The 22,272-nt window shown below is 44.8% G+C and overlaps 1 protein-coding gene across 1 annotated transcript in view; it reads right to left on the minus strand.

Moving 5' to 3' along the window:
* Positions 1-21,785, minus strand: part of Ext1 (exostosin glycosyltransferase 1) — a 277,923-nt gene extending 256,138 nt beyond the window's left edge. The window contains exon 1 of the mRNA NM_010162.2: positions 20,004-21,785. Coding sequence (NP_034292.2) covers positions 20,004-20,965 — 962 coding nt within the window. The 5' untranslated portion in view covers positions 20,966-21,785. The remainder of the gene's footprint in view (positions 1-20,003) is intronic.
* Positions 21,786-22,272: the final 487 nt, after the last annotated feature.

The following is a 22,272-nucleotide window of genomic DNA, read 5'->3' on the forward strand; positions in this document are numbered from 1 at the left end:
CCACACATAAAGGAACCGCTCTAAAGCTGAAGGGCTAATTGCACATCCACAGACTTCCTCTTTCCACAGAGCTTTTTAATTGGGTACTTTCAGTTGCCAAGTATGTTCAGAAATGGTATTTCCAGTAACCGTGCAGAGCCTCTGCTTCTCGGGAGCTGGAACCTGCAGCTTCCCCTTGGATAAGGAACCGAGGTCTTATTTTAAGCTGTTCATTCTCCACAAGATGATGCGGAGAAGGGGGAGAACCACGGGCTTCCATGCTCTTCATTCAGCTTGCGTTCATAACAAAAGCATGGTACCCATGAGTTCTGTGTACAAAGTTAGAGTGCATTCTAAACATAGAAACTCCTCCTCAAACAGGCCATGAATATTAGACAGATGGACTTCTCCTTCCTATACACAATTACATCTGTAGTAGGCAGAACTATGTAGGGTTTCAATTTTGCAGAGATTGGTTATTTCTGAAGCCACCCTTCTCCACTCACACTCTGTGGTTTGATTCAAAGGAAGAGGGTCGATATCACACACAAGGCTCTGCAACATCACACAACCGCATAAAGCTGTCACCATGAAATAGACCGCTGCATGATTCTGCCGCCCATCTTTTTTTTTTTTTTTTTCCTTGCAGCAATGGGCACACAACCTCAGAGGATGAATTCACCACTTCAAGGCTCACAGAAAGAAACAACAAAAATAGTCCTGGCAATAGAAGTCCCTGGGGACACAGTCCTTGCTGTCAATTTGACAGCATATCCACCTTTGAGTTAATAATTCTCAGACTTCCCACGTTCTGTACCTTCTCCCAGATAACAGTACTGCTCCATTTTTACAAAGGAACCCAGCCCTGAAATTAAATTCAATGCCAAGCAAAAAAATAAAAACAAAAAAACAAAAAACAAAAAATCCACACACACAAAAAAAAACCTGGATGAATTTCTTTCAACTGATACTCATTTGCTAAAGATAAAACCTTGGCTTCAGATTATAAATACAGCAAAGGTCATAACTAATGGTCAGAAGATCTATGAACCCTATAAAAGCATATGTAAGGGACAAGGTAAATGGCTCAGTCAGTAAAGTGATTGCAAGTGGACCTAAATTCCATCCCAGAACACCCATAAAAGCCATCATCACAGCATGCATATGCTCTCCTAGGGTTCGAGAGACAGAGATGGAGAAGGTAGCTGTGGCTTGCTGGCCTGCTGAGTAGTACCATCAGCAAGCTCTAGGCCAGTAAAAGACCCCGCAGCTCCTGAGGTTGTCTTATGGCCTCCACATGAATGCATATATGATTGCACATGAAACCAGATACAACACATGTAAATGCTTAATGTGCAGTTTCCAACTCGGAGGAATCTGCGGAGTGGTCTGGGACCTAAAAGACTCAACAACAAAGCATAAACCTGCTTTTTTTTTTTTTTTTTTTCACTTGTACTGAGCGGCATAAATCACCAATAGTACTCTGCCAGTTAAACAGAATATAGAACAGGAAATAGAATTTTCTTCCAATGGAATGTGCTTATACAGACAGAACGTAATGACAACCTTTTAGTATGTACACTATAACCAAAAGAAACCCCATTCGTTTAATAAAGGCAGGATCATGAATGTAATTGTGAGGCATTCGTTGCTATTGTAGTTGTGTATTAATGTACAAAGAGAGTCCTTATCCCATGAGTAGAATTGAAAACCCTGATAGAAACAAGCCCATTCTCAGGCTTATAAAACAAGCCTTTACAGATAATTATGTTTTATTACTCTTCATTTTATGGGGATTGTGTTATACAAAACAAATACCAGATGCCTATTTGTTTTATTCATTTCAGGGAAAAAAAAAAAAACCTACAAGTGCCTCTGTGAATAGAACTGCTTTTAATTAAACACAATCCACAATGAGTACATAAAAATTAATACTGTTGAAAGCCAGCAGGTAGAAAGTAAATGTATCAACCAGCAACTGCTGAATGCCTTCTTCTCTGCGCTGCCAAGGGAGGAGCACACTCCCCAGCTTATTTCTCAGGAACGGAAATCAGCAAGGGATACCTGAACAAGGTCATTCATTGACTTGCATGAGGAAAACTAGAACCAACACTCATGGGAACATAAAGTCTAGAGGTGAGAAGAAAATACAAAGTCAATGTGTTATACTGAACCACAGCCCATCTGATACAAAATTACATAGGTCCTTTATGAGCCATTTAGGGAAAGTTGTTGAGAGAAAGACATTGGATGGGATCATGTGTGCCCATTACCAGCACTTGGAATGGTAAGACAGGAGAGTCATGAGAAGTTGAAGGCCAGCCTCACATACCCAGCAGGACTACATGGCAAGAAACTGTGTCATAGATAGATAGATAGTTAGATGGGTAGATAGATAGATAGATAGATAGATAGATAGATAGATAGATGGGTAGATGGGTAGATAGATAGATAGATAGATAGATAGATAGATAGATAGATAGATAGATGGGTAGATAGATAGATAGATAGATAGATAGATAGATAGATAGATAGATAGATGGGTAGATAGATAGATAGATAGATAGATAGATAGATAGATAGATAGATACTGTCATAGATAGATGGGTAGGTACATACATGCATACATACATACATACAGGATTTGGGCGTAGTTCTGACTTTATCTGCTCACCTCAGAGGGTTGCTGATGAACAGTGGCTGCCATCTGATTAAATCAAGCATGCTTTAAAAAAAAAAAAAAAAAAACCACATCGGATGGGGGTGCCTAAGGGCTTTAAAAAAAAAAACAAAAACAAAAAAACACATCGGATGGGGGTGCCTAAGGGCTTTAAAAAAAAAAACAAAAACAAAAAAACACATCGGATGGGGGTGCCTAAGGGCTTTAAAAAAAAAAACAAAAACAAAAAAACACATCGGATGGGGGTGCCTAAGGAGAGCCAGAAAAAGAGAACACTGAGACTACAATCTAGAAGCTCCTTCCTGACCCCAAAGATGTAAATCCTCTCTGTTCAACGGTCAGTTCTAATCAGAGAGCAAAGCTTCAACATACAGCAAGGGAGCCTCACAAGAAAAATATGTGGGTCCTTCCCTTACCTTTTCCCTCTCTGCTTTTGCTGTTGCTGTTGTTGTTGTTTGCTTTTGATCCAGTCACAGTACGAACCACTCTTGACAGGTCCTAGATTTGAGATCATCTGTGGCATTATGATGTGTAGTTGCTAGTGACAAGACAGAAACTAAGCTCACTTTAAGGGCGCTGCAGGAAGTAACCTGAAAGCCAGGGCCTGGTCTGGCAACCCTAACTCTACCCTTACTCACAGGAGTTGAAGGGGTCATCCCCCAAGTGCCACTCTCTACAAGTCCGAGTCTCACAAGAGTCCCGATGCCTCAAGGAAAGCTTGTCTTTATTTTTCTCCAGGAGACTAACAGTCTGACAATCAGACTTTGGCCTTTTGGCTAAATGGGAAAAGAAATGTTACCCTGTTTTTATATTTTAAAAAGTCACATCCTACAGCTTTTCAGCCTTTAAAGGATTTAATAAATATGGGCAACAGAAAATGTAGCATTTAAGTCATAGATACACATCCCTGAATTCATTTTGCTAAAACAGACAAACAGAAACCATCAAAGTACTTATTGGTCTCCAAAAATCAGAGGCGAGTAAGGAATATTCATCAACTGTACTCAATTATAACATAATCAAAGTGCTGTTTTCACAACAAAATAACTCTCAGCTATCAAAAGAGAACGAGAGAGCTAAATATGTTGATGCAGAATGCAAGTTGATACACTATCACAAGATCTTTACCCCAAAGACCATGCACATGATTCTCATGACAGTGTGCTAGGCCAAGAACATATACTGACGCACCAAAGTGCTCATGGGAAACATATCACATGACTTCCTTCCTGTAAGCCCAAACTTCTTCTGTGTAGGTGCTGTCATCTCCGTCTGTTTCCCCACAGCATCCCCAAAGTTATGCTGTAATCTTTATATGACTCTCTCTCAAAAATTCAATTCAAAATCAATCAAACTTCTGAATTTTTTTTTTCCTTTGAGAAAAGAATCTCACTCGATTGCCCAAGATGGCTTTAAACTCACAGTCATCCTCCTGCTTCAGTCTCCAGTGCTGAGATCAGGTGTGAGCCATCAACTCTCCACTCTGAGCGGAACTATTCTTAGTTGCTAGAAGAGCTTAACTGAACTGCAGTAGGAGACCAAATGTGGGATAAACTAGGGGTGTGTGTGTGTGTGTGTGTGTGTGTGTGTTCTTGAAAGAAGAAAGGGAGAATTACAAAAAGAATAGGAGAATGAGAAAGAGGAGGAAGAGGAGGCGGAGAAAAATAACAGTACCAGGGAGTACAGTCATCTGACAGGAAGATGGGCTTCTGTGCACAGCCTTGATGCTGGAGCACACCTAAGAGGAAATGTACAAAACCCGTGCCTTTCAGAAATGGGAAGAAGTGCCCATGTATAAATGATGGAGTGCCCTAAGGATTCAGTGGAACCCAAGACTAGCTTGTGGAACCCATGCCCTAGGAGATGACTGCCCAGAATTCTATCTGTGAGCCCTCATGCACTGTTGATGCTACCAAGGAGGAGTCCCTGAGAGCTTCCCAGTCCCTACAGATCTCTGAAGCACTGAGTATATAGCACTCTTACCCAGGAGTACAAAGATAGGCAGCAGAGAAATGAACAGGAACACACGGCGCCACCAGACCCCCATGGATTTACCATTGTCTTAGTTAGGTTTCTATTGCTGTGATAAACACCACCAAAAGCAACTTGGGGAGGAAAGGGTTGCTTTGGCTTAGTTACACCTCCACACCATGGTCCACCACAGAAAGACATTAAGGCAGGAACCTTGAGGCAGGAACTGAAGCAGAGGCCACAGAGGAAAACTGCTTACTGGTTTGTCCCTCCTGGCTTTTTCAGTTTGGTTTCTTACACATCCCAGGACAAGCTGCCCCAAGACTTATTGCCCACTAAGGTCTGGACTCTCCCAGAATCAAGAGAATGCCATATAGTCTTGGACACAGGTCTTTTTCAAGGGGATGTTTATCTCAGTTGAACTTCCCTTTTCTGAAACGACCTAACTTATATCAAGCTGACATACAAAGACAACAGGACAAGAGGAGTGTTCCTCAGTGTGCTACTCAAAGAGGCTGGCTTTGAGGCAATGTCAGGTGCACCTGACCAAGGGCTAATTGCCCAGCTTAGACAGCACAGAACAATACACCTTCTATATCCAGTATTCTGTGGGCCAAAAGTAGGCTCTACCTGTCGTTAAAATAACAAAGGCTGAAGTTATTTTAAAACTGCAGGTCATCATCTCACTTTGATAAATCTCTAATTTTACTCCTGTTATATTGAAGCTCAGGGGAGCAAAAATAATTTCTTCTAAATTTACTTTTACGAGTCAATATCCCTTGAATTGTTTATTCAAAAAAATATATTAATAGTCAGGCATATCAGCTCTAAAATATGTCTTTCTTCACTAACAGGCCACCATGACCAAAGATACTCATCCAACAAATATTTCTTCAGGATTCAATATAGGCTCAGTACCAGGGAAACTGACAGAAAACAAATAAACACCATTCCTGTTCTCATGGTGTGGCCCTTGGAAGCTATGAGCAGCTTAACAAGCAGAGGAGAAAGTATCCAAAGAGCTTGGTGATAAAATCTATTTAGGTCAAATGGTAGGAAAAGAGGTCTCTCCAGAACATTTTTTTGCACCAGGAGCCAGGCCAGAGGGGTCTGGCCTCTTTGCAAAAAGACACAGACTAAAAATATTTTAAATATCTCTATCAATTTAAAAAAATGTCTGTACACTGGAGAATTCCTTTCCTCCCAGCATTTGGAAAGGAATGACAGGAGGATCTCTGTGAGTTGAGGCCAGCCTGCCTGAATGTGTGCAGTCATGAGCTGCCTTGTGCACAACCAGACTCAGGCTGCTTGGAACATCAGCCAAGACTTGTTTTCTCTTCACGCTTTCTGTTTTTAGATGTATGTTATTTTATATGCATGTATGTTTGCCAGCACGTGTGCATGTATGAACTACTAGGTAAGTGCTGGGACTTGAACCAAGGTCCTATGTAGGAGTAGCAAGTGCTCTGAGCCACTGACCCATCTCTCCATCTTCCTTTAAATAGGCATTTTTAAGCCCAGAGCTGGCTATATTCTTATCTATCTCCTTTTGGTTCAGGAACTTCTGCACTTAAAAAAAAAAAAAAAAGAAAGAAATACTACAGGCAGAATATAACTCAGTAGTAAAGCACTCATTCAGGAGGCCCAAAGTTCAAACCCCAGCAACACTCTTTCACACACACACACACACACACACACACACACATCTAGTCAAATATAATAACCTTTGCTAAGCACTTATCAAGCATATTAACACACTGTGAGGGAGCGTCTGGAATCCAGAGAAAAATGAATCAGCTTCCCACGTGAAGGTGCATGAGTCTGAGGAGATAATAACTTTAAAAATTGTAATTCAGAGTCAAAAGATTAATGGCCCAAAAGAACAGTGAGCCCTTAACTGGCAAACTAAACCCCAGAAGTCGCTGGGCCTTAATGACACAAGGAGAAACCACAAAGCCTATTGCATCCCTAAAGTTAGGAAGGATGGGGGAACATTGGGGGTGAGGCTGTAAGAAGACCCTCCATGCAGGCGCTCTGGAACCTACCACTGAAATTAACATCACACTTGCTCCTTGTGGACAGAAAAATACTTAATAGGAGCTTGGCTAGACGAAGGTAGTGATTAACAAGGAACGCCCTGGGCTGAAGGGCAAGCCAGTGGCCTGCTGCTGCCTCGTGTTCTGCTATCTGAAAAATCACTACACCATTTTTATACCCCTAAGGGGGCCTCTGAGCTCCAAGCTGAGATGAGTGTTCTGCCACTGTCTCCATGCTACGGGAGTTACCCAACTTTCCTGGTCCTCGAATTTCTCACCTACACCATGCCATGATTGTGGAGGGAGCAAGGATTACCAGGAGCAGCTTTTTAGCCCAAGTTGACTCTAGACTTCTGATCCTCCTGCCTCCACCTCCTGAGTGCTGAGGTGACCCCCATGATGCAACTCTGCCAGGCTGCTTCTGTAATCTTCCTGTTCATCTTTCCAAAGGAGTAGGTCTGACCCCAAGTATTCAGAGAGGAACAAGGGGTATGTGCCCCAAACTCCCACCCCCAGCGCATACTCCCAAACTGCAGACAGACAAGTACAATATGCAGACCGACTGCCCGGGTCACCAGCTCACTAGGGGAAAGAAGAAAATCCAGAGACGTTGCCCTCACATTGTTCCTAAGATCAGCTCTTCCCTTCTTGAACTCACACGGAATGACTGTTTCACTCATCGTTACTGAAATCTATCTTTATTTTGGCATCTAATCCTCCCCCCCCCAACCCCATATTACCCTTACTTGAATCTCTCCTTAGACAGGGCAACATATAAAATAAATTCATCAAAATACTACTGGAATCTATTACCTGTGCTAAACCCTGAAGTGAGGTAGTTAAATTTTATCATAACATAACTACAGCTCATTTAAAAAAAAAAAAAAAAAAAAAAAGCAAAGCACTGTAACTCTACAATCCAAATCCAAAAAAAAAATACACATTTCTACTCCTTGAGTCAATAAAGACCACTCTCTAAATTTAAAGGTTTGCCACATTACACCACTCTTAAAAATGTAGTCATCATAAAACATGCTGCTTAAAGGTAGCTTTCTTAATGTGATGTGAATTTTAAAGGAGCCTGTAGCATATACGAAATGGTGCTCTCACAAACACACGAAAATTATTCTTTGCCTCTCAGCAAAGCAAAAGCATTTTAGTGTCAGATCCCTCTCTGATTAGATTTTCAGATTTCTTCAGATACACAGAGCTAGCCATAATTTTGGAAAATAGCCTTTACAACCTTCAGAAGACCATAAAACATAATTCATACTTAATCAAGTGTCATATGACCGTCACCAAATCTGAGTCAGTTTTTAAGACCTACTAAGAATTCAAGTAATTGCACTACAGTGCATCGGGTCCAGGCTAGATACCCTGCGATCTGTGAGCGATACAGCATGTCTGGTCCGGGTCCTCATGAGCCACAGCAGAGTCTAAACGCAGGAAATAGAGGCCGGCAGGAGGAATAACAGTACACCTTCCTCACCCCACCCTGTGCTTTTTAATTGAGTGAAAAATCTCCACATGAATTCATTAGAAGCCTGAAAGCTTTATTAAGCATGATGTTCCTGTGTGCTCCGCAGCAATACTTCAAGTACCAGTTAGCCCAGCTTAGATGTAAAAAAAAAGGCCAAAATTTTTATCCAACCAAACCTGAGAAGGGTATGGAAGAAACTGTAAATAAATTGGGGAAGAAATCTCAGAAACAAACAAACTACATGTTCTCTCTCATATGTAGAATCTAGCCAATAAAATGAATGCACATGTAAACCTTTGGCACAGTATGAAGGAAAGAGAACAAGAAAGGCTGAACACAAGGAGATAAAGGCTGGCTGAGGTAATGGGGGAACACGCGTTATGACAGAGGAGATACAGCTGCTGGGCTTTTTGTTTTTTTTTTGGGGGGGGGGGAGTTCGAGACAGGTTTCTCTGTGTAGCCCTGGCTGTTCTGGAACTCACTCTGTAGACCAGGCTGGCCTTGAACTTTGAAATCCGCCTGCCTCTGCCTCCCAAATGCTAGGATTAAAGGCATGCACCACCACTGCCCAGTGCTGCTTTTCTTTCTAGTTCTAATTCTGTCATGGACTTTCTAGTATGTGTGATACTGAAAGCACTAAATTTAACACAGAGCCCTATGGCTCCCAGTCCGAATGCCATTTGTAACTGTATGTAAGTCCATAAGTTGTGTAGACTCTAGGTCTAGTTAATTTGGGTATGTGATATTTTTATCTGTTTATATTTTATAACAGTTTATTAAAAAATAAAAAATGTGGGAGTCCCTAGTAGCTAGAGACTATTACAATTAAATGATAAAGGGAAACTAATGGCTCTTCATTTATTCCGCATCAATACCTTAGGCTAGAGTGCATCAAGCCTTCTTGCTTCGTTTGATTTTGGTTTCACTACTTCTCATACCAATGCAACAGGTTTTGGTTTGATTTGTTTTTTTAGAGGAAAAAGTACCTTTCAAAAAATACTGAAAGAAATTTCTCCTTTGAAAACAAAAAGGGAAACCAGGTAAATGAGCAAAATAACATAATGAAGTTGGTGGAGAGACTGGAAAGCCTACTTTATAAATCAAAGACAGTGAGGTTTAACAGACCTGGTATTTTGAACCTATGGTCGAGAGTGACAACGTTCTTGGCGGGTCGATAAAAATAACTGATTTTAGTTGATAGGACTGGGGTTGAGGAAATAGCTAGGTGCTTGCTATGCAAGCCTGAGGATTTGAATTTGTATCTCCAGTCCACAAATAAAGACAAACAGACACAGTATTATATGTCTCTAATACCAGTCCTCCTATGTGAGACAGAAACTCAAGAGCCACCTAGCAGTGGGCACACAGCAGCAAGCAGCCTAGAGAACTGCTTCAAGCAAGGTAGACAGACCTAAGATTGTCCTTTCAACCTTCACCCTGGCCAGCCTCAGAACTACTGTGGGAAAGTTCCCAGCCATGTTCCCAAGGAAGCTTTCTTCCATCCAGATTTTAAAAGCATGAAACCATCTCTTAGTCTTACTTTCACTGGGCTTCCAAAACCCTGGCTAATCTTTTCAGTAACCTGGAACTTCACCCAAGACCCACTGACAGAAGCTGCAATGAGATCCCAGTACACAACCATATCATGGGACTACTGCAATGCCTATGATGTTGCTTTTCTTCAAAGAAATCTGGCATCTTCTAACATGCGATTCCATCTGCATGACATCAGAGGGGGGGTGCATGTCACTGCTGATATATAGTGTATGCGTATGGTAGGCACAAAACTGTTTTATGTACATTGATTAAGATAAGCTAAAGTGTTCAGGCTGGAGAGATGGCTTAGGGCTTAAGAGCACTGACTGCTCTTCCAGAGGTCCTGAGTTCAATTCCCAGCAACCACATGGTGGCTCACAACCATCTGTAATGGGCATCTGATGCCCTCTTCTGGTGTGTCTGAAGACAGCGACAGTGTACCCACAGACACTAAATAAATAAATGAATGAATAAATAAATATTTCAAAAAGAAAAAAAGAAGAGGCTGATCCTCTTTAAAAAAGAAAAAAGGATGAACTAAAGCAAATTAAAAATAGAAACATTACTGGATCCAGGACTCCTTCCTTCAGCATTTATGCAATTTACTGAAAAAAAGAGAAACAGTCAGTCAAATAAATGGAAACACGAAGCTACAGTAACCATGAAATGCTCTAAGAAAATACAGACTAGAAGTCCAGGAAGTGACTGTAGTCATGAGAAAGAGCAGGGTAGCACTTTCCAGAAAGTTGCTGGAAAAGGGAGGAGGAGGAAGGGTGTGGCTATTTCTTGCAGAGGGGATTAAACTGAGGCAGCAGCAGCCATACAGAGTCAAGAAGCCCTGGGACAAATTCCAAGAGGATAGAGGTATGATCCTATCATGAGCTCTTAGGGTGCTGGAATCTACACAGAATACAGGGTGGAATCCATTCTATCCTTCCGTTCATCAGGTCTCATCTATCTAAGAGTGTGGGTATCATGTACCTCAATATACCTGATGGGGACAACTATAGGAAATAGGCCAGAGGTCTCCACATTCCCTCCTGGGTCCTTCCTTTCTCTGCATCTCAATTCCATGCCTGTACCTTGAGCGTGTAAGCAAGGTGCTCAGGTTAGCTTGGCTGACAAGTTTTCAAAAGGACAGCTTACTCTTAAGATCGTCCAAACATTTCTATATCTCCCATATGATTAAGCAAGTTAGAGAAATGCAGTGTTTTTCCACTTTATTAAAGATGAGTACACACAAATGATGCCTCGGGTCAACAATAACCACAGTGTAGCTTATCAAATATTTACCAAACTCTACTGCGTGACAGGTAAGGTACTACAGGCACTCAGAGGCTCAGGCTGTGCAATGTGGAGGGCACACTCTGGAGCACCGGGCCAGCTCTTCATAACCTGCCAGGCTTCTTTGCTTCTGAGTGCTACGTGTCATAACTCCCTGTCCTCCTTCCTTGTATTTGTCTTGTCAGCTGCCCCATCTTCCCAGCTCTATTTGCAAGAACCCAACTAACATCTTGTCTTTAAATGCACTGCTCCAAAGCCACTAGAGCTGGGAAATCAGATCCGTGAAATGGTTCGAACACTCTCTAAACCTGATGAAATCAATTCTGGGTGAAAAGCCCAAGTGAGACTCCACCCATCAATCAAACACCCGAAAAGTGCTGAGCGTGTGGTGGCCTTGCTAGCCGTGGGGACTATTCAAAAGCACTGGGTGCTCTGTATGATTGACAGCACAGGCCTAGAAATCAGAACACCTCCATTTTCATAGTCCGCATGCTCTCGTGTAGGTCAATGTAAAGACGCTCTGCCTCTGTTTCTTCATTTACAACGTGAAGAAGAAATGCTCCGTTCCTACTAAGGGCTCAAAAAGATTAAGAGGAGACAACAACCCAACTGCCTGCACACAGTACAAGGTCCAGAAGTCCTAGTGGCTGTTGCCATCATCTGGCTTCACAGGCAAAAGGGTCAGCAGGATACGGCTTCAAAGTACCTGCCACGGCTAACTTCTCTAACCACAGTCCCCTAATCCAGGAAATGACTTCAAGGATGTTTTTTTGAAAAAGGATGTGTTCACCTGTTAAGAGTGGCAATGTGGCAGGTCAATCCCTCCATTGATCAGGTCTCCACCACACTCAATTCATGGCCTCACTGTGAGAGGCTCCTCTCCACAAAAGCAAGGATCAATCTCTAGAAAAGTCAACCAGACTCAGTTCCCTCCCTCCCCACCCACCCCCACCCCCAGACATGGACAACAGCACTCAAGACCGACTCACTGATGATGGTTGGCAGGCATAGAGAAACAGAAGAGCTGGTCAGAGCAGAAACAAAGCACCCTGTCCAGCTATCACACTGTATGCTAGGAACTTAGCAGAACACTTTTAGTTTGGTTTCTGTCCCATGTCCCCTTAGAATAAATCCTGTAACTAAACATGGCCTGAGAGATAGTGTGCTTGTCACTGTAGCTTAAGAACCCAACAGAACCAGCTCCAGGAAACTCCTAAGTGGCTCAGTTTCATTCATACAGGGTGGCTCTCCACAAGTAGTCCTCAGCTGGTATTGGTAAATGGGAAAAAGATTGCCTGCATTCTTGATGCAGGGAACACAGAGAACATGGGATCAAGGAAATGCTGGGTTACTCCAGAGGCTGCTCTCAATCGCTGCCACCTCCAGCCTGAAAACTCCACACATATCTTTCTACATTCCACTGGGCAATGATTAAACACCAGAGCACTTAAGCCCACGGTTACCTGGGAATTCAGTTTCAGGGAAGAGATGAGCAGAACTCTTTCAGGGGCACAGTTAAAAGGCAGAGTTATGAAACTAACTGAGCCACTCCACAGTTGACTAGACCATGACAGGAAGATGGTTTTAATAACACGGCCACCCTAGAGAGTATATTATCATTTACAAGGTACATTCACATACACTCCACCTCTTTTGATCCTCTTAATGACCCTGTGAGGCTGGTAACCTAATCTCCATTTCCAGATACAAAAACTGAAGCTGAAAGGTTAAAAAATGAGTCAGAGAATCTCAGGCTCTGCTTCCTAAGGCTAAGGCTCCACACAAGACAAAAAGGTACAAAGGAAAACTCAAGTGTATATTGCTTCAAATCTCTCAGTGCCATCAAAAGGAGTTATGTTGCCCAAAAGTTTCAAAGGCTGGACTGGACATTAACTGTTTTGTGCCTGGTTTTAAAGGTACTTAGAACGATACACTAGGTGTAAGAATTCCTTATTTGGCGGTCCAGATATAAAAAAGCTGTCCAAACTCACCTCCCATGGATCACAGAGTCCACAATCAAAGGGAAAACAGAAGTAAAGGCCTGACTGATAGAAGATGCTAGAAAAAGGGCCGAGATCCCCAGGTTGGGTCAACAGACCCTGAGATCCCCAGAAAGCAAGCACTGTGTCTGTCAAGAGAAGTCTATATGGCTGCCAGCACAGTTAAAGAGACCAGAGAGGTTTTTGGCCGGAGCCAAAACAAAACTTCAAAGGGAACAGAGCCTGAAGCTTCAAAGACCCCCTGCAGCACCAATTACCACCTACAATGTTTATCTAAGCTGTCATTTAATGACAGCTACTTCCCTAACTGGGTGCTCAGCCTCACCTTAAAAACTCCAGTGGGATGAAGAGTGGGGGAAGGGCACATAAATCCTTGGTTGTTTTTGAAAGAGACCCTGAGCAAGAACCAGGCACTCTGGTGAAATTTACCCTCCAAAATAAATAAATAAATAAATAAATAAATATGTGTGTGCACATATAGTTAATCTATGATACAGCTGTGCATTAAAAAAAATAGTGTGTTTAAAAGCCCCACTTCATGCAAGGCAGTGGTGGCAGACGCCTTTAATCCCAGCACTTGGGAGGCAGAGGCAGGCGGATTTCTGAGTTCAAGGCCAGCCTGGTCTACAAAGTAACTTCCAGGACAGCCAGGGCTACACAGTGAAACCCTGTCTCGAAAAACCAAAAAAAAAAAAAAAAAAAAGTCCCACTTCATTTCGGTAGGACAGTAAAATGTTCTTAAATAATGTTAAAGGGAAAAGCATACATGTACACTTGGGTCTAACTTTAACTTTCTTTTTTTTCTTTTTTTTTTTCTTTTTTTTATTTCTGCATACACCTTTAATGAGTTGTTGCAAACACACAAGCCGCAGAATTTTTTTTTTTTTATTTCTAACTTTAACTTTCAAAAAACAGAGTAGCAGCAGCAGGCCAGGAGCTACGCAGCAGCAGGCCAGGAGCTACACTTCCCAATGTTTTAGCCCTAGCTTCGACACGTGGGCAGCTTGGACAAACAATGAAGATTTATTTACCACTGACTAAATAATTCACATAGCTGGACAAAGTGTTAGGATATGCAGAGATAAAACAATACAAATATAAAGGTTAGGCAGCTAAATCAAACTTGAGCATGGCTCAGCTCTCCTAATGGGGTAAGAAACGAAGTGGAGTACCACCTTGCTGTATCCTGCATCTTCTCTATTTCCCCCAGGAGTCGGTATTATGACAGGGGTGTTCGTGTGCATACAGTGGACAGAGATCAAGCTTGTATGATGCATATGGAGGGCAGAGGTCAATGTGGACATCAGGAGCCTTCTTCAGTCACTTACTGTTACTCTCTGAACCAATTACACTAGACTGGGTGACCAGCAAGCTCCAAGAATCCTCCCGTCTCTGACTCTCCAGTGCTGAAATTATAAGCACACTACCATAGTTGGCTTTTTCACATGAGTGCTGAGAGTCCAGACCCGGGTCCTTGTGCTTGCTAAGCTATCTCCACAGCCCTACCTGCATTACTTAAAATTAATTATTTATTACTATAAAAAAAAACAAAAAAAAACAAACAGTTTTGACTTGGGACTACTAAGCATGAGCTTGCCCACCAAGCTCTCTACGTCTGGGCTGCACCCTAGCCAGCAGCAAACTCTCCCAGTAAGCCTTTCTATGCTGTTGGATCACACAGCCACCTGGGGCATCATCCCAGGAGGTCCACGTATAATCCCAGAAAGCAGACACACAGGGGACACTTCGGTGCAGGCCAAGTTTGCCTTGAAGAGACAAGGAGATACTGAAAAGCAGAATCTATGCAGGTCAGATGGAAATGTTCACGAATCGTCCCTTCGAGTAGTTCTAAGTTGAAATGTCAGGACTGAGGTCCTACTACCACATGCACAAGCTAAAGCCTTTCCTTGGGAAATCCGCAAAGCGATGAAAGAGACATCTGATATATCCACACCTGATATAACCACAGCTCAAATCTGACCAACGAGACCTTACATAAAAACAATTAGTTATTACGTTCAATCAAGGAGGGGGTTCCACGTTTCTGTCTGAAGACTGCAGAACCCAATGACCACTACATCTGACCTGATTTGACTGAGTGTCAGAAAGCAGTAGCAGGCCAGGGTGAGAAGACAGAGAACCGGGAGCCAGGAAGCCTGGGCTACAGCCCAAGTTCTGCCACTTACGAGCTGGGAAGCCTTGGACACGCTGCCTCAGCACCTCTGGCTTCAGCTTACACACTACGATGCACTAACAAGACACGCTGCAGGTTAGCTGAGAGAAATGCAGCCAGGCCCTACCCAGCCAAACCTTTGATAAGACACTGACACGAAGTCACTCACAGAATTTTCTGGAATCCTATTCTGTGACAGTAGATCTTCCAGGATACGGAGCAAACCACAAGCACCTCGGGGTATGGCGTCTCCTTTGATCACTTCTGTGTCGCCCAAACGGTATCAAGAGAACCAAAGGTGGCCCCCTTTCAGAGGGATCCGTCCAAATCTTAGCAGCTTGTCACGAATTAAGCATAGTAAAATCCTTTAAACCCATATCTCAAGTAACAGTACCTTTCAACATTTCCTACTCTGGACTCATTCGACTCGCAAATATCCCTCCAAGTAGCACCCGAATTTCTTGTGAGTTGAGCTTTCAGGGGCTCTCTGCAGAAAGCAGGTTCAGGGAGACGGGGAACTGCGCTGGCAGAAGACACACGTGTCAACTTCATAGCTCGGCACAGGACTATTACTTTGATTTCCCATCTGTGGGCTACTTTAGCAACACTTTTGGGCCATCACACAATTACGGGGAGAAAGGTGCTAATATTTTACATTTGGAGGCTGGACCTTACGGTTTCTGCCTTTCCCTTCAGAAGAGGAAAACATTCACCAAAGAGTCAGGCCCAGGTGAGGAACGTGCTCCAAGTGTCGGTGAAACCAGTTGAGGATAATGGAGGAAAGAGAGAAAAAGCCCTTTCGTACTATGACTTGTCTTAAGCACAGTCGCCCTCCTCTGCAATGGCATCTACATCCAACTTATTTGGTCAATTCCATCTGTTCCCGCAACTCTTAAGGCCAAAGGGAAAGAAAGGCTCAATTAAATAAATAAATAAATAAATAAATAGAAAGAATGAGTTACACTAAGCAGTTTTGGGAACACACCCACTTATTATTTTTATCAACAATAAAAGGGAACCGTGAACCTCACGCAAGACTCTAAGCATGTCCCTTCAAAGGGCTACATCAGCTCTAAACTAGTTGACATTTTTTTTCAATGCCTGCCAGCCACCTTTGAAAAGTTGTCATCAAGTTGTAGAAACACCAGCAGCACCAAATGGGATGTCCTAGAGGCTGAGCGCTTCCAGAGTGTTCGCAATGAGAAATGAAAGGAACGCTGACTAATCAAAGATTCCAAAGGCCTGCTTTCTGGAACTACTACTAAAACACATCAGAGTTCCAACTGTTCCTCCCGAAAAGCGAGTGCTAGAAGCTAAATGATCAACCATCCTTAAACAGTACATGTCTGGGGCTGATGAGGTGACACTGGGGAAGAGGGCCCATCCTACGTAAGGATGCGCATTTGATACCCAGACCCCACTTGGTGAAAGAGGAGAACTGACTCCAGGTTGGCCTCTGACCTTCACGCATGCGCACACACGCACTAAAGAAATGTTTTGTTTTGTTTTAAAAACCCCAGTACAGTACAGCTTTAGCAAACAGAAAAGGGTCTGACAATCTTGATAGTCTTTTGACTGCTCTCAGAAAAGCTGCTTTGAAAGAATCACCCTGCTTTCCTTGGAAGGGCCAAAGGTTCAGGACACCTCTCACTACCTTCTCTTCCTTCTGTTTGAGATAGCCAAACTTGAAGTTCCCTAATAATGACCTCCAAAGGTATCGAACCTGTGATGTTCATGCAAAGTAGTCGTCATGTCAGGATGCCTGAGAGGCCAAAAGCACTAAAATGGAGTGAATTTCTCGAAGGTCTCACTCCAGATCACCAAATCCCAGCAGTGACTCAGTTCGGCTGGTGCCAACTACACCGGTTATAATGAGTAACTGAAAGCCAGATGTGGTGGCTCAAACCTTTAATCCCAGTACTCCGGAGGCCGAGATAGGTGGATCCCTGAGTTGAAGGCCAGCCTGTTCTACAGAGCTCCTTCCAGGACAGTGAGAAATGAAATAAAGTGAAAAAATTAAAATGAAAAAGATATGTAACTAGTAAAAATTATGTGCACTATGAAAAAAAATGATATTTAATGTAATTGAGAAGCTGGATCAAAGTTTGCAGGAACTTTTTCTCTAGAGCAAAAGTAATTCCCATTCATGCCACCCAGCTGTTCTGCACCGGTGACATTCATGTGCTTTTCACAAAATCACCAGTGGGACACTTCCCTTGAGACCTACAACATTACACACCATCACGATATCTTGGAGTTGAAGTATCTGCTTATGTTCTTCTAGTAGCCTAACTTGACCAAGGGGCTATAAATTTCCAATCTAATTATCAGATCCGGTGTCCCCAGCAAACCCATACCAGGTTGCTTGCCGAGGCAAATTAAGTTGAAACCTTTTCATAGGTACTTGCTAATGCAGAAGAGAAGTAGATGAAAATTGATCTCGTCTTTACAAGCCATTACCAAATGAATGCCTAGAACACCTCGGAAACTGCTTAAACCCTGGGTAAAAATCAACTCAGAGATGACTCCAGGAAGGACCACTTCCACAGATCTGACTTCAGCATCTCATCTCCAAGGGTCTGGTGTGGTTAGCCTCAGTGTGGCTGAGGAATTCTGCATTGCCCTTTACTTCCGAGTGCAGCATCGGTGTAGCCTGGTGTATAGTCACGGCTTCCAGATTCCTGCATTCTTATTTCCACCCTGTGTATTCCAAAGTCAAAAGCAAACAAACACCCAGCAATATTTGTGAGTAAACAATTCTGACAATCCAAGATGGGTAAGGAGTTAAATCTCTAGGAGTTCCAGTCTGCACTACTAACACATCCTAGTAAACAAAATCAGAGCTAGCGGGATTGTAAAAGGAAACAGAAAGCCCTGAAAAACCCTGCTCAGGAGAATAGTAAACTTGTTTTCTTTCTGGATGCCACAGTCCCAAACAGAGACGATCCTGAGGCCCCGTCCCAGGTGGTCTTTAAACTTAAATCAAGAAGAGGTGGAGGGTGTCAGATTTCTTGGCCCAAGGACCGAAAGGTGAAAAATTAATTACATTCAATTAGCAAAACAAAGTTGCTCCGAAGCCAATCAACCACACCTTTCTCCATCTCCGCTCTCTAGAAAACAAAAGTTTTCCATAGAAAATGTAAAGAATTGGCATCTGGGGTGGGGGTGGGGGGGTCGAACACACAAGGAACATCCGCTCTTTCCGAATGAAGAACGTCATGATCTTTCTATAAAGCTTGGAGAGATTGCTTTAGAAGCCATCAAAAGATCAGCCTCTTCACGCCAGCCAAAGAAATTCCTAGAAGGCACAAGCACCCCCAGAATCTATCAAAGTATATTGTCCTTTCAACAAAGCAGTTTCTTTCTGACCACAGTTAAAGAGTATTTTTACTCTGTCACAACAACACTCAACATTCACGCAGAACTTCCGTGTGTAAGAGGAAAGGAACGATGGATTCACAATTGATCCTGGCCTCAGGCTTTTCCCAGGATTGAAACGGAAAACGTCCAAGGGGCTCAGAAGCAGAAGCCCCAGGCTTGATATTTCCTCTCCCTTCTATGATCAAGTCGGGGAGGACTTTACTATCCCATCCAATCACTCCCACCAAGACCAGAGAGTCTGAGGGAATCCATGGACAATAAATAATCACACCTTTCATTTCAGGGCCCGGTTACCCCCACCCCCACCCCTTCCTGATCCAACCCCATCTGGAAGCCTTTTCCCCTATTCTGCATTTCATGAATCAATTGCACAATCTGCCAACCTCTGCCAGTTCCTCTTGTACTCAGCTGAGAGGTTTCTCCTTCCTTCCCTGGGTAGCTAGCACAAGGCTGCTCTGGTTTTTAACTGGCGTAAAGTGGAAATGCACCATAGGCGCTCACTCTTTCCCAGCCGGACACAAGTGAGTCTGGGGCACTGACCTCAGCTATCAGGAAGCTGACCGATGGACCCACAGGCCAGCCTCGGTTTCAAGCAGATTTGTGGATTCTAACTTTGACCTGAAATCCTGTGTGTCAGCGACTGTGAAAGACGAGGAAAAGGAAGACTGAAAGGGGCTACAAAGTAACCAACTCAGTTACTTAGCAACTAAACAAAACTCTCCCCTCCACAGAGGCTAAGGAGGCATCTCAAGCCCATTCAAAGAGTAACAGTCCACATTTATATGCAAATAGATAAAGACAAAGAAGAAAGGGAAATCTAAATTAGTAAGGGTAGTTCACTGCAGTGGGCCTGAGGCCCAGATTTTAAAGTTTCCCCAAGAAAGAGAGGGCTTATAGGAATGAATGAATGAATGAATGACCCTAACCAGCTTACACTCTACCCTTCATAAACATCAGTGCTGTAGAGGAAGTAAGAGGCAGTCACAAGTTGGGAAGGTAAAAATGAAAATATTCTAGGAATCAAGAATCTAAAGCTTAGGGGGGAAGGTGCAAATTTAAGCCTAGCCAACTGCACAGAGAACAGGTACCCATGTTCTTGAGAGAAACAGACAAAGCCCAGGGGTCAGAGTCTGTGGACTTGCGTAGAACATGTGTCTCTCTGAGTCGTCACAAATACCCTTTAGTACCCTTTCCAAAACTTGGATCCGAGCCCCCATAATGCGCCAAAGACACATGGGTCCTGAATGGTTTTCAAAGTATCAGGAAGATTCCCTTCTTCACCAACTTGACTGGAGAGAGTACTCTTGTCGAGTTTGCCTGAGAAGCCCAAGCTCACCCCACACACTTGAACCCAGCCGCTGGATCCCAAGGAAGCAACAGAACTGAGGGCTTCTGTCTCCACCCCGCATCCCCCACCCTCCCACCTGGACTCAGGTATCCAGGGCCCAGGGCCGAGCCTCGAAGGGAGGCAGCCCTTACTCACTTCTCATACTCGGTGTTGTCTCTGTCACAGCGAGAATCCTTGTGCTTTTGCCAGTCTTTGCCATGCTTGCAGGTGGTGAGGAGCAAGACGTCCTCCCCGTTATGGACGTGATATAAGGCATTCCTGGTGTCTGACCCTATCCCTGTCAGGTACCGCTTCCCCTTGAATACCAGCATGTACTTCCTGAGAGGAGGGATGGTGTTAAATTTCAAAAACCCCCTCTCCCCTCCTGTCCTGGGATGATCCTTAGAAAAGAGGGGAATAGAAACATCAAAGTTTGGTCGGAAGTTTTCAGTACTGATGCTGGCTTTGGCCAGCATCGCCTGGCCGATGTCAAACCCCACGTCCTCAGTGTAGTCAGGCCAAGTGCCAGAATATAAATTAAAAATTAAATGATTCCTACCATTGTTCCACAAGTGGAGACTCTGCACTTTGGATCTCAAATTGTGCACATACTGAGGTGATAACTGGTCTCTGTCTAAAGTATCCAGACTCAAGACAAAGAGGCACGCCTGGCTGGGGTCCGAGGTGTAGAACCTGGAGCCCTCGATGGCCGCTAGAATGTTTTGGTAACTTTCGGCGATTTTCTCCCCTTTCTGCTGCGGGTACACGTAGACTTTGAAGCCGTTTTTCTTGCAAAGGGTGAAATCGAAGCAGGACTCCATGCGGCACTTCTTGCCTTTGTAGATGCTCGAGTTGGCGTCTCGCTTCTGCCGGGGGGAAATGTGCACGCTGGAATCCTCGTTTTCCAATTGATCCCAAGGAAAGAAAGGGCGCAGAGCGTCCGGGAAGCGGGGCCAGAAATGATCCGGACTGGGCTGGTGCAAGCCATTCCGACCACTGTGCTCTTCTCTCCGGCTGTGGCTCCTCGATGCCCTAAACTGCACGCCTCCAAAATAAAACAAAAGGGCGAGACAAGAGCCAGCTGAGAGCAGGATGAAATAGCGTTTTTTGGCCTGCATGTGTCCTGCCTGGGTCAAGAGGATTGTAAATAAACACAAGAATCACCCAAGTTTCCCAATCAACACTTTCAGCTCCAGTCCGCCATCTTCCCGCCTGTAAAGACTTCAAACTCTCCGCTCCCACCTTCTCTGGATGCCTTTCCCCAAGCCGTGGACTGATCCAGCGCATGTGGGCGATTTCTTTAACTTTCTCCCCTTCGGTCTTTCATCTTTGGGCTGCACAATGCACGGGAGAGAGCCGGGCAGAAGATCTCGCACCCAGGGCGGGCGAACAGCGGACTGTAATTTTCTTGCATGCAACAAGACGGAGGAAAAGAAAGAGAGCAGGGAAGAAAAAGCTCCCGATACCCAATCAATGGCAAGACGAAGTGACTGCCTCTCCGCTCGGATTCCTCTCGGCGGCGTGGAGAACGAGCCCGGGGAAAGCAACTTCAACTCATCCACACTCCGGTGCAGAGCACTACGGTTCCAACAAGTCAATCCGCCCCGGCTTCAGCCGGCTAGTGCATCTTGCAGCTGGGGCGCCGTAACCTCACAAATCCCTGCATGTCTCTTTATTCCCTTCTGCAGCGGCTCCCACACTCCGCCGGTGTTTACTCCTGCGCTCACGGGGCCGGCTCCCCGGGCGCGCGGCGGCCCGGCCGGCGGCACGAGGCGGCGCGGGGCGGCGGCGGCGGCGCGTCCTCCCCGCGGGCAGTGCCGGCCCCGAGCGGTGCTTCGCAGGCCCCGCGCTATCACTGCCGACCGCCGCGTTCGGTCGCCGAATGTTACCCGGTTCTGAATGTTACACTTACACATTCCATTCCCGACACGACAGCGCTGACCTCATCCATCCACGCAGCCCGCGCTGCCATTGGCCGGGCGTCACGTCCGGGTGGGGCGGGGCTTCCGCTGCGCCCATTCATAACCCCCGGCGGCCGGCAGAGGCGCCGGCGCGGCGCGGCGCGGCGCGGGCGCGGGGACCCAGGAGCGCACGGGCGGCGGGCGGAGCGCTAGCCGGCCGGGCGTCGCCCACCGCCGGCCTTCTGCACGCCGGGCCGGGAATGCAACCCGGACCAGACGGGCCCCAGAGGCGCGGGAGGAAGTGTGGGGACGTGGCCAGCAGCCCGCTGCTCGGGATGCCCCGGGTCTCCACGAGCCGGGAACGCCTCCCCGCCGGGAGGCTGAGAGGACCGGTTCCTGGAGAAGGATGCCTTGAAAATGGAGAAGCGAGGGGAAGGGGGGTGGGGACTTCATGGAAAGCGAGCGCAGGTCGGGATGTCTCTCCCCCCACACTTGGACCCGCTGAGGACCAATTTTTTGGTGGG

Source organism: Mus musculus, chromosome 15 (genome assembly GCF_000001635.26).
Source record: "Mus musculus strain C57BL/6J chromosome 15, GRCm38.p6 C57BL/6J".
Classification (NCBI taxonomy): Eukaryota; Metazoa; Chordata; class Mammalia; order Rodentia; family Muridae; genus Mus; species Mus musculus.